Genomic DNA, 11,908 nt, shown 5'->3' with positions numbered 1-11,908 from the left:
TACCGTCAAATTTGTCGAAGTCTTGGTCTTCTTCAGGAGGTGGCACAGGGATTTTGTCTAATGTATAGTCGTTTATGTGATCACCATCTTCAAACACAAAATCATATTTTCCGTCCTTCATAGCCTGAGGGTCATGGTCCCCAATCGTAGTCAGATGCACTTATGACACTACTATAAAATAGACATTTTGTGATGGTCTTCCGGTTAACTGTTGTAATAGTTTTTTGGGGTGATTTTTTTTTTGGTATTTACTAAAAGGACATTTCACAACGGTCTAAGGAACCAACTGTAGTGAAAGGCACCTGGAGTGAAATGGTTTGAATCCCAATACCAACAATTTTCCATTTATCATGATATAACGGGGCTTGACCTTTTATATCACCATAATTATTATAATTAATTGTGGTGTATGTTGCAATCATTTTATCACGACTCGTATTTTCAACTATGGTGAAATATGTTACTTATTTATATATAAGAGAAATTATCTCTTGCTTCATTACATTATAGTCGTCTCTCTCAAAATAAAACCCTAACATCTCTTTGACTCGTCTCTCTCAAAACAAAACCCTAACACCTCTCTTACTCATCTCTCTCATATGGAAACCCAAAATGTATCCAGCTAACTCATCTTCTTCGAAGTATTCCTTTGTTTTATCAAATCTTAGCAAATTGCTACTTTACATGTTTGTCTTCATTATAGTTTATGTTCCAAAATTTGCTTATCTATTATTGTTTATGTTTCAATAGCTTGTTTCATAATGTTTGAACTGTCTGCTTGTTATTACTTGAAGGTAAGGATGTTTGTTTCAATAACGAGGACGAAGCTAAAGTGAGTGTTGCAAGCTTGTGTGAAAGATTCAGAATGACATCCATTCAAAATAGACACACATTTGGAGCTCTAACTTCAACTTCATCCTTATTTCATTGTGAATGCCATTATGGGACATGTAAGTTTCTGAAACATTCTTCGTGTATATTATTTATGGTTTATTGTTGATGAACGTTGTTGTTAATGTTTGTTTAAAAGATGAGTTTATTATATTTTATGTTATTTGAGTGTTTTTCCAATCCCTTACCAAATATATAAATTTTCAGATTGCATTAAAAATTATAATATGATAGATAAAGTTATATTAGAAAACAAGTACACGTTTAATTCTTGACAAGAATTCTTTAATGTGTTATCTACATATTGTTCTTTAACTATTAGAACTTTATTTAATGATTATAGATCTTTAACCGCCCCTCTTTCCACCTCTAATTTTGTTTGCAAAGTAAATAATATTTTTCCAAGTGAACTAGAGGTGAAGGAATTGGCGGTTAGAGATCTACCATCATTAAACAAAGTTCTAACTATTAAAGAGAAAAATACGGATAAGGAGTTTAAGAACTCTTGTCAAGCATTCAACGTGAAATTGTTCTTATAATATAACTTAACTTATCATATTATAATGTTCTAGATCAGATTGAAAGGTTATATGTTTTGTGAGTATTGGAGAAATAATCATTCCACATAATTTATAATAAACTCAGTTGTATATATCATAATGGTTATTTATACCAACCGTTGTTAAATGTTTTGCTTTGAAGAATATCACAACGGTTGTTTAAACTAACTATTGTGGTAGATTGTACGCTACATATCTTATTATCATAGTTGCACAACTTTGGTGGAAAGCGTTGTACATATAATCACACATTACCTTACAACGGTTGGTTCAACATGGTGGTATCCCTTTTCCAACTGTTGTGATAGGTGTTTTCTGTAGTAGTGTGAGCTGGGAGGCGTCGTCTAGTTGAAACCAGGTAGGGTATATGATTTAGAGTCCTTATCAAGCAGAGACACTCCCTGAAACAAGAAAGAAATTAGCTAAGTCCAGATGGTTGGAAAAGAATGATACAAAGATGCCTTAGGGAATCCTTCATGTACCATGGTTCGAACAAAATAATCGTCAGAAGATTGTTTCTCTAAGAAAACATTTCGTATTGGTGTAGGAAAGATGTTGGGTTGAATTTCGATGCTACCCCCTACAGAAGAAGCATTACCCTTATCTTGAGCTTTTGGTTGAGAGATAGTGCCTAAACTAAAAGAGAAGGTATTTTTGAGTTTTTTTTCTTCTTCTTCTCAGTCAGTCGAGATTCAAAAGCGACAATGGGAGAAGGCTAGAATGTGGAAGCTTCTTGTGGGGAAATCTTTAGTGACGACTTTACATAATCATTTTCCTCCATTATTTGGGTTTCCTAGAAAAAAGAGAGAAATAATTTCAAGTCCATGTTGGATAAGCAATAATTGAAGGAAGAACTTTGAGTTCAGTTTTCAAACCTGAGGTTTCTTCAGCGTTTCGATAATCACTTCCTTTTTTCTATTCTTCGGTGGAGGAGGAGCGACTATAGTAGTTGCACGCTTTCGATCTAGGAAAAGGAAACGTATAAGCGAAGTGAACACCTATAAGTTTCAACGGTATATGGGAGGAAATAATAAACATACATGTGTTGTTATTTCTTCATCGACAATGGCGCCTATTTGTTGATTTGTTTTCCTTTTAGGGGTAACGGTAGTCGAAGTGGACTCCTTCTTTTTACCCTGCAAAAAAGATATATATATATATATATATATATATATATATATATATATATATATATATATATATATATATATATATATATATATATATATATATATATATATATATAAAAGTTAAATTGCTTGTTATATAGTAGAGAAGTAAGGAGGAAGTTTGATATTACCTGTTATGTCGGACCAACATGGTCGTTGATAGTAGCATCCTTGGTGTTTTTCTCGATGGGGATAATTACAAAGCAAAAACAATATAGTTAGGAAAAAAACACAAAGGGAAGGAGAGAATAATCCAACAAACCTTGATGGCTCCATATCAGGAATGTCGCATACGACTTCAACGTTATTAATGTCAACATGAAGGTGCCTCTGATAGTTGTATACATCGAACTTGGTCAAAACCACTCTCTGGGCACGTTTTCTTATGAGTTTTTTAAGTCATTCAAAGAACTTCCACATATGAACCATCTTGGAAATGGAGGCGAGAATGCCATGGCTATTTCACATGAGGGTAAGGGTGGAATTTTGACTTATAGTAAAATAAACCAAAAAGATATGTATCCTCAACATAGAAAGGAATCTTTAGCTCTGTTGGAAAGCGTGAAATTCTTTGATGTGCTTGCTCGTACCTTAGAGATGGTTCGACGAAGATTTCGAGGATCATAGACAGTCTCAAAGTATGTTGGAAAGCGTGAAATTCTTTGATGTGCTTGCTCGTACCTTTTTTAAATTTTTTCTACAAGAGAAGGAAAGTTATGGTTAGATGAGTTGCTTTGGTTATCACATCAACAAATTTGTCATCCTGGTACTCTTTCCACCAGGTGTCGAATTTTTCGGTGAAATAGAAAGATCTCTAGAACTTGAAAGGGGTAAGCTCCAAAATATCTTCAACTTATTCAGCTAAAATTTCAAAATACGTCTCTTCGGTCATTTTGACAACACTCTAGCACAAATCTTCTTGCACTCGAAATAAGAGTTAGGTTTGAATTAGCAATGACCAAAATGTTGAGCCATAAGATTGGGTTGATACCCAACAAAACCTACTTGAGTCTTCTTGGAGGATGTTCTAGTTGAAAGCAGCTTTGGTGTGAGAAAGGATTTTCAAATTTTGATAGATTCAACTGGATGAGCAGGGTTGCATGCGGGAAACTCTCTCTTGAACCATGCAAGTCCATGGCGCCTATTCACAAAAGGGGTCATAGGTTCAGTAAAGTTGTATCTTCTTGCAAACATCATATACTACTATGTGAATCTTTCTTGTGTTGAAAGTCCTTTATAAGCAGGTGTAAGTAGGGCTAGTCGTCTCCCTTCAATAGGCCAATCCCTAGGTCCTCCAACATGGTGATCAATTTTGTCAGCCGTCAAAGAGGGCTCGAAAGTGGCACTCACCAATAGTCGAAGAAGCCATAAGGGACATACCAGCAATAATGTACCCTTGAGATTCTTAGTCGAACTGAACGTCTTCATGGCACTGGATGCTAAGCTCAAAGACTCATAAAGTGAATCCAAAATCAATTGGCTAAGGGAAACATTTCTTCCAGCATGAATTTGATTGGTGAGAGTGACAGAGGATTTTGCCACTTATAGAGAGCTCAAACAGAAAAGAAAATGTGTCATCCATAAAGACAAGAAGGACACATGCTATTCGTCGGAGACTTCAGTGGAAGCTTCGTCGAAGTGATCAATGATGAAATTGGTGAATCTAGCCCATTTCGAACTGTACCTAATAATGTTGTTCGTGTCGACAAAAGGGACAAACACTTCGCCCGTTGGTCGAAGACTAGTGATGACAACTACGTTGAATAGTGTTGGTGCGAGCATACCACCATGCAATTTGAAGGTGTTCGTTGAACCCGCCCAAAAGTGGAGTGCAACTAGCAACATGTTTTTGGTTATATGTGGGGCCTACCCTAGATAATTGAATCAGGTCGAAAAGACCTTGATCCTTCAAAAATTTCCCTTTCTGAGACTCTAATTTATTTCACCAATTGATATAATTCGACCGATTGGTATAAGGAGCATAACGAAAAATACGAGTGGTCATATAAGTAAAATATAAAGGTTCTTTCATGGCCTTTAAGGGTTTTGTTCGATGGTAACAAGGGAAAAATTCACTAACCCTAGCCACATTGGTGTTTATATCAGGAAAAGGACTAGAGAAATCATGTGTAATCTCAACAATGGTGAAAGGAATCAATACTTGTGATTTCCAAATAAGTGTTTTTTCCTCCTGAAGAGGAGGCTCGGAAACATATAGTTGGTTCCTAGTGAGAGTGGGAGTGATGATGGATGCAACCACATGGACTTCTGGCTTAGAAGATGATTCGTGAGCCATTTGTGTGAGAAAAAGTTGAGTTTTGTAAAAGAAGTGCTTGAAAGCTTTCATGAAGAATGAAGAAATTTGGATGAAAAATGTTATAAAAAGAAGAAGAGAGAAAAGAAACGGTTCAATTTTAAATTTTCTTGAAAAAGAAATAAAAATGAACTTTTTGACATGTATCCCACTAAAATGTGATGAAGTGGGAAATTTGATATTTAAGCATGGCCCACGATTTCCTGGGAACTCAGAGCCATGATGGCTAGTTTGAGCCTACACGTCTCGAAAAGACGTTATATGGAGTAGCCATGATGACGGTGACGTCAGCACACGACTTTGAACAATTTGGAACTTCAACACTCCACCTGTATCTTTAAAAATAAAATAGAACATGGCATTTTGGGGGGAATTTTGCTAGCCAAGAATTTCCAGAAGAGAAAATTCGACAAAGAAACCAGCTGGGAACTTCTCAAGACATAGGGTAAGGTCAAAGTGTTTCGACCAAAAGACCTATCAAGGGAACAACAATGTTCGACGTCGAAAAGTCTGGTTAAGGACTTAGTAAAATTTCAAGAAGTTCAGTGAGGCATGAAGTTCGACATGTCGAAGGGTTCAATGTGAGGCGAATTCAAATTTCAAACTGAAGTAACTACTTTTTGGTCTTATCCAAATTGCTAGAGACACGTGGGACTGAATCAAATATCAGTCACACATGCAAATATAATGTGTCAAACGAGAGATCATTTGAACATTGGAAGACAGTAAGTTCATATCATTATAAATAGAGATTCTAATGATAGGGCAGGGGTGGAAAAACATTGTAACTTCGATATATACTCAAAGCAGCTGCGTACAAGAGAGAAATAAGTTTTTCCTGAAGAAAATATACTTACCTATCACTTTTATATTTATGCAAACAAATCCTTTTTCTATTTAAAGTCATTTTTGAAATTATTTCTTTTATATTCAAAGACTAATTTCGACACAGTTGAAATCAATTTGTTAGTTTATCTTCATAACATAGTTATTTTACTAAAAATTTTCAATATTCATTGCAAGCAATCTGACAAGATCAAATGCATATTCTCTCTTCTTAGAAACTTAGCATAAACTTGCCATAGGATTTACTAGTTTGGTCCTTCAAGTAATTAACTCAAACCTAAATGATTGTTTACCAAAAACACCAGCGAACAAGTCTAAAATAGAAATCATTGTTAAATGTACTTACATTTCATCATGGTTAGTTTTATCAACCGTGGTGAAAATTATAATTTATATATAAGCGAAAATTCTCTCGTTCAGGATAGAACAACCGTCTCTCTTATAAATCAAAAACCTAACATCTCTCTCACGCCTTATCCTAATCTCCATCAATGGTTGCACACCATTTCTTCATAAAACTCCAACATATCTTCTTTAACTCTTATGGATCAAGGAAATGTGTTACACAAAACTCATTTCTTTCACTTCCTCTTCATATTTCAGGTACGTGAGACATTTCCACCTTTTATGTTATGAGTTGCAATATTTTTTATGTTTTTGTTAGGATATGTTAATATTTTAGTTGAGTTATGTTGTGTCTTGTCGTTTTTGTATAAATTGTTCGGTGTTGTTTGTGTTATTGTGAATGTTATTGGTTAGGTATATTGATATTTTTGTTTAGCTCATATATGGTTTTGTTTGTGTTATTGTGAATATTATTGTTTAGGTATTTTGATGATTTTGTTTAGCTCATATATGATAAAAGTTGTATGTTATTGTTAAGGTATGTTGGTGTTGATAAAAGTTGTATGTTATTGATAATTTTATTTTTGTTGATAAAATTAAGTTGTATGTTATTGTTAAGGTATGTTGTTATTGATAAAAGTTGTATGTTGTTGTTGATTTTGTTTTTGTTGATAAAAGTTGTATGTTGTGTTAATGTATCTTGTTGTTGATAAAAATTATATTTTGTTGATGTTTTTGTTTTTGTTGATAAAAAATGTATGTTGTTATTAAGCTACGGTGTTGTTTATGGTAAGTTATTGTGAATGTTATATTGTTGATGTTTTTGTGGAGATATGTTTATGTTATTGTTGATGTTTTTGTTATTTTTAATGATATACCTTGTACATTGCAGCTTTCATTATATTCAGTCAACATGTCATAGAAGATGAATTTATTATATCGTATGTGGTTTGAATGTTATTCCAACCCGTTACTAAATGTATATAACCTTTCGAATTGAATTAAAAAATTATAATATGAGATACTAAGTTATATTAGAAAATAACTTACACATATTAGTGTTTTATGAGCTTTTTGCAACCTGTCATTCGTATCAGAGAGTTTGTAATTTTTACTTCTTTTTAAGATGTTCTTCTGCATGCAAGAATATTTTTTTATTTTCTACTTTTCCAACAATTGATATCAGAGTTAAGGTTTTAATCAAGGAGCAAGAAAGAAAAAGAAAAGGTTTTGATCAAGAGAGAAAGAAAGAAAATCAAAGGTTCCGATCAAGGGAGAAAAAACTAAAAAGGTTGAAGAGTAATAATTTTGCATATGTGACATCTTTAAAGATAAAGTTGATGACAAAATGAAGAATACGAGACTTTTTAATTTTGATCTCTTTCATGAGTAGTTAAGTCGATACTCTAATCTTTAAGGATTTTATAAATGCTTATGAAAATAGAGACAATGCCATATGTTGGTTGATGGACTTAAAGGTCAAATTCTAAAAGAAAAAATAAATCACATATAAACTAGAGTTCTCTACTCTCCCGATTTCCACTTAAGAATAGCCCATTAAGAACTCCACACTCTCCTTTCAACATTCTATTTTCACACTCCCCTTTCATAGGTAGAGAGCTTACATGAATTTCGCACATCAAACATTAATGTTCTGTTGGGAGATGGTTTGTTCTATTTGGGGTTTTTGTTTTAACGTGTCACTTAAAGCATCTAAATAACATAAATCATCATAGTTTACCAAAAGTTATTACCAAGAGACAAGTGTTGTTACAAAATCATCCCAAAACCATAACTTCAACTTCAAAAGATTTATACATGTGACAAACACAACTCAACAACATTATTCACCTACCATTGTAGGCTAATAAGACATTTTAATAACATTCCCACATCATGATCATTAAAATGCATTGCACAAAGTAAAGAAAAACAAACTATAAAAGGGAATTAATGTGAATGAAGCCTAATTAAAATGCTCTTGGCTTAGCAACAATGGTGGAATGTTTGAGTATGTGCAGACTAAATTGTCCTCCTTTCTCAGAAGTGTCGATCTTAGATTGTCCCGGTGGAGGCAATAGCTCGAAATTCTGGACCAGACGACCGATAGTAATACCAAGGATCGGTAAAGCGAGAATAATCCCAGGGCAACTCCTTCTACCAACACCGAACGGAAGGTACCTAAAATCATTCCCGTTCGCCTCAACATGAGCCTCTTCCTCCAAGAACCTCTCGGGCCTAAACTCCTCCGGCTTTTTCCATAGAGCCGGGTTGTTTGCAAGCCACCACGCATTGACCAGTATCTTGCTTTCAGCCGGGATGTCAAAACCACCGAGCTTGGCATCATGAAGGTTCATGTGTGGTACGAGAAGTGGAATCGCCATTCGAAGACGGAGGGTCTCTTTGATCACGGCTTGTAGGTAAGGTAGCTTCTCGAGATCTGGTTCGGTTACTTGGTGTCCTGGTCCAAGAACTTTGTCCATCTCTTCCCTTAACTTGTTTTGAATCTCTTGATGGTTCACTAGCTCAGCAATTCCCCATTCAATTGACCATAATGTTGTCTCAATTGCTGTAAAAAGTACACAATAATTATGAACACAAACTCAAGCATTTCTAAATATCTAAGAATACAAATTCAAGATGCTATGATTTCCTTTCTGTCTAGTAACTTCTAATCTAAACCAAAACAATCACAAGTAAAGTAATCCTCATGCTACTTTGGAGGTAGGTGCACCAACAAAATACGGTAGCCTTATTTTATTGGAAGGTAGTAGGTGCAACAACAAAATTTGGTGGCCACTAAGAGACCAAGTGTATAATTAAGTCATTATCACAACTTCACTTCAAATGTGATTAAATAATTTGATTAATACAACTTTTAAGTCAAAGTTACATTACAAATCCAATGGATCATGGTTGGAATAGAGACACCAAAAGTGTTCAAATTTGACAAACACTTGAAAGTTAGATAGAGTCTTCGTATAGATGAAGTAACTATGTCTAAAGGAGCCAACATTAGCATATGCAAGTTGGAAGGGAAATAAGAATGTTCTAGTACTTGATTATTTAATATTTCACCTAACGCACTTTCCTTAATTAATGTCTTGTTGCCAAATCTACGTGTTCCTTTTTCCTCCATTGGTTGACTAATAAGTATTATCTATCGTGTACACATTTCACACCGTAATAGTTCTAGCTATAGGTACTATATAACATCAATATAAAATATTATTTATTATTAAAAAAATCACTTGAATAACAATAGCATTTGAATTATATATGAACAAAATACATTGATTATTTAACATATTTAAAAAATATTTTTTAGTTAAAAAGCTAATATTCAAGTTTTATTTTATGTATAAATTAAGTTAGTATACAACTAGCATTCTTTTTTATTATTAAAAAACTAACATACTTTTTCTTTTATGGAAGAAAACATTTTTTTAAAAATGTTAATGGGAGGTGACTAGGATCATCATCACAAAATACTACTTGTAATACTTTACTAATTAAAATCACAACTATGTCCATCTATACATTAATTATCATAATGATGACAATACATTATACACCTACTTTTTGTGGCTTGTGAGATTTATTATTTCATTATTAATCCCTCTTATTCTATTTATAAAAAAAAAATACTTTCTTATTAATCGATATATTGTCTATATTATCAAAGGAATATTCATTATTCAATGAATTAAAAAATAAATTAATCAATATATTGTCTATTCAATGAATTAAAAAATAAATCTTTTCTATTAAAAAAAAGGAATATTATCATTATTTTATTTAATAAAAGAGATAAAATACTAAATAATTGATGTAGGGATAATTTAGGAATAAATGCATTAAATAAGTTTAGATTTATTGACAAGTCAAAAAAAATTAGAATACTTTTCCCTCCGTTCCTTTTTAAGTGTCATTTTTTTGACTTTTTACACATATCAAGAAAATTAATCATTATTATTATTTTTTAAATAATAATTCTCATTTTATCTATAATACCCTTAATTATATATTATATTCATTTTACTTTTTCTCTCTCCCTAATAATTGTATATGGGTAATTTTGACAAAACCACGTTTAATACTACCTTGAATTTTCTAAGTGACAATTAAAAAGAAACAAAAATTTATCAAGAAAGTGACACTTAAAATGGAACGGAGGGAGTAGTTTGTTCACAAAATTCATTTCTAATTCTCTTAAACAAATAAAGTATAAATGATGAACTCGTAATAAAGTGGAGTAATAGATAAAATAGAATCATATGAATCTTACCAGCAACATTGATGTTCTCAACAATATAAAGCACATTGTCATCATTGATCTCACCCTTCTTTTGAGCATCCAAAATATGATCAATAGCACATTTTAATCCTTCATTATCTGTGCTCTTAGTACTTCCAAGCTTCCTATTAACAAAATACCATTTCAATTAAACTTAATCCAAATCAAACACATCCTTATCAACAAAAGCTTAGTCAGGTTAGAAATAAGTAATTTTCTCAACAAAAAAAATTAAAGCAAACTAAAAAGGTAGAATATGTAATATTCACAAAAAGAAAGAAACATACTTTCTTTCATCAACAAAGTAGTCTTTGAAAAGCTGCAACCTTCTATCTTTAACCTCTTTACAAACCTTCAAATAACCCTTCAAAAAAGGTCTCAAAATTGGAATAAAATCGCCATAGTTATACTCAAAGCTTTGCGCCAAACGACTCCTTTCACCGTTCAAAGCTTTCAACTTCACAAACAAAGGATCTTCCTCGCTCTCAAATCTTCTATCAAACATAATCCTATACATGATATTATACATCATCAATTGCAATCTTCTCCGAATCACAATTCCATTCACACTAGCTTTGGAATTTTTCTTCACATCATCAACAACACTAGCGGCTTCCGATTCCCAACCGAATCGGTACTGTTGAACAACTTTGTTGGTGAAGAACGGGACGGTCATGATTCTTCGCATTTTCCGCCAGTGTTCGCCGTAGACAGTGAAAACCATGTCCTGGCCTTTTCCGGTGAAGATGTCGAAGACGACGTTTCGTGTTCGGGAGCCGAACTCGACTCCTTGGGTATGGAGAACTTCTTTGGCGAGTTCCGGGGAGGAGATGACGACGAGGTTGCGTTGTCCCATGCGGAGGAGGAGGATTTCGCCGAAGCGTTTGGCTAAATCGGTGAGGTTGCGGTGGTTGAGATCATCGCCGACTTGGAGCCAGTTGCCGAAGACGGGGACGGGGAAGGGGCCAGGAGGGAGTTTGAAGCGTTTGCCGCGGAGTTTTGAGATTGTGATGGCGGTTATGGCGGCGAGGAAGAGGGCTAAAAGGGTCTTTTCGAGAAGAAGGAGATCCATTTTTGTGTTGTGGTGTAATGGAAATGTTGGTAGTGGTTGTTGGGTTTTTATAGAGAGCTTTTGGTTGGTTAGGTGGGTTAGGTTGAGTTTGTGGTTTTGGTGTGTCTTGCTTGTCATTCATGTATCTTTTTTCTTTTCTTTTTATAATGATTAATGAAGATGAAATATTTTACATTCTATTTTAAAATGATTAATTATGTTTTTAAAATTAATTTTAATTTAATATTAAAATTTATAGTCTTTGAATTTGGATATAATTTTATGTTGAAATTCGTTGTTAATCCACTTTTAGATAAGAATATTTTACATTTAATAAATATAAAGATAATGCATTCACATTATAAATACAATATTATACATATAAGCAATCAAAATTTATATTTACCATATCATATTTGGCATTTTATAAGTAAA

The 11,908-nt window shown here is 33.3% G+C and overlaps 1 protein-coding gene across 1 annotated transcript; it reads right to left on the bottom strand.

Annotated features, from left to right (window-relative positions):
- Nucleotides 1–7,771: 7,771 nt before the first annotated feature.
- On the bottom strand, nt 7,772–11,673 carry LOC127118437 (trans-cinnamate 4-monooxygenase). The gene is made up of 3 exons (NM_001427353.1): nt 10,710–11,673; nt 10,414–10,547; nt 7,772–8,694 (listed from the first exon to the last, which is right to left on the bottom strand). Exons 1-3 carry the CDS (start codon nt 11,609–11,611, stop codon nt 8,096–8,098), a joined length of 1,635 nt encoding a protein of 544 aa, NP_001414282.1. The 5' UTR covers nt 11,612–11,673; the 3' UTR covers nt 7,772–8,095.
- Between the last annotated feature and the right edge of the window lie 235 nt (nt 11,674–11,908).

Source organism: Lathyrus oleraceus, chromosome 2 (genome assembly GCF_024323335.1).
Source record: "Lathyrus oleraceus cultivar Zhongwan6 chromosome 2, CAAS_Psat_ZW6_1.0, whole genome shotgun sequence".
Taxonomy (NCBI): Eukaryota; Viridiplantae; Streptophyta; class Magnoliopsida; order Fabales; family Fabaceae; genus Lathyrus; species Lathyrus oleraceus.
This window is presented reverse-complemented; position numbering and strand designations above follow the sequence as displayed.

Coding starts and splice junctions, on each gene's coding strand:
- LOC127118437 (NM_001427353.1), bottom strand. CDS start 11,611: ATGACAAGCAAGACACACCAAAACCACAAACTCAACCTAACCCACCTA. Junction 10,548..10,709: donor TACTTTGTTGATGAAAGAAA/GTATGTTTCTTT, acceptor TTTTGTTAATAG/GAAGCTTGGAAGTACTAAGA. Junction 8,695..10,413: donor TGAGAACATCAATGTTGCTG/GTAAGATTCATA, acceptor TACTTTTTACAG/CAATTGAGACAACATTATGG.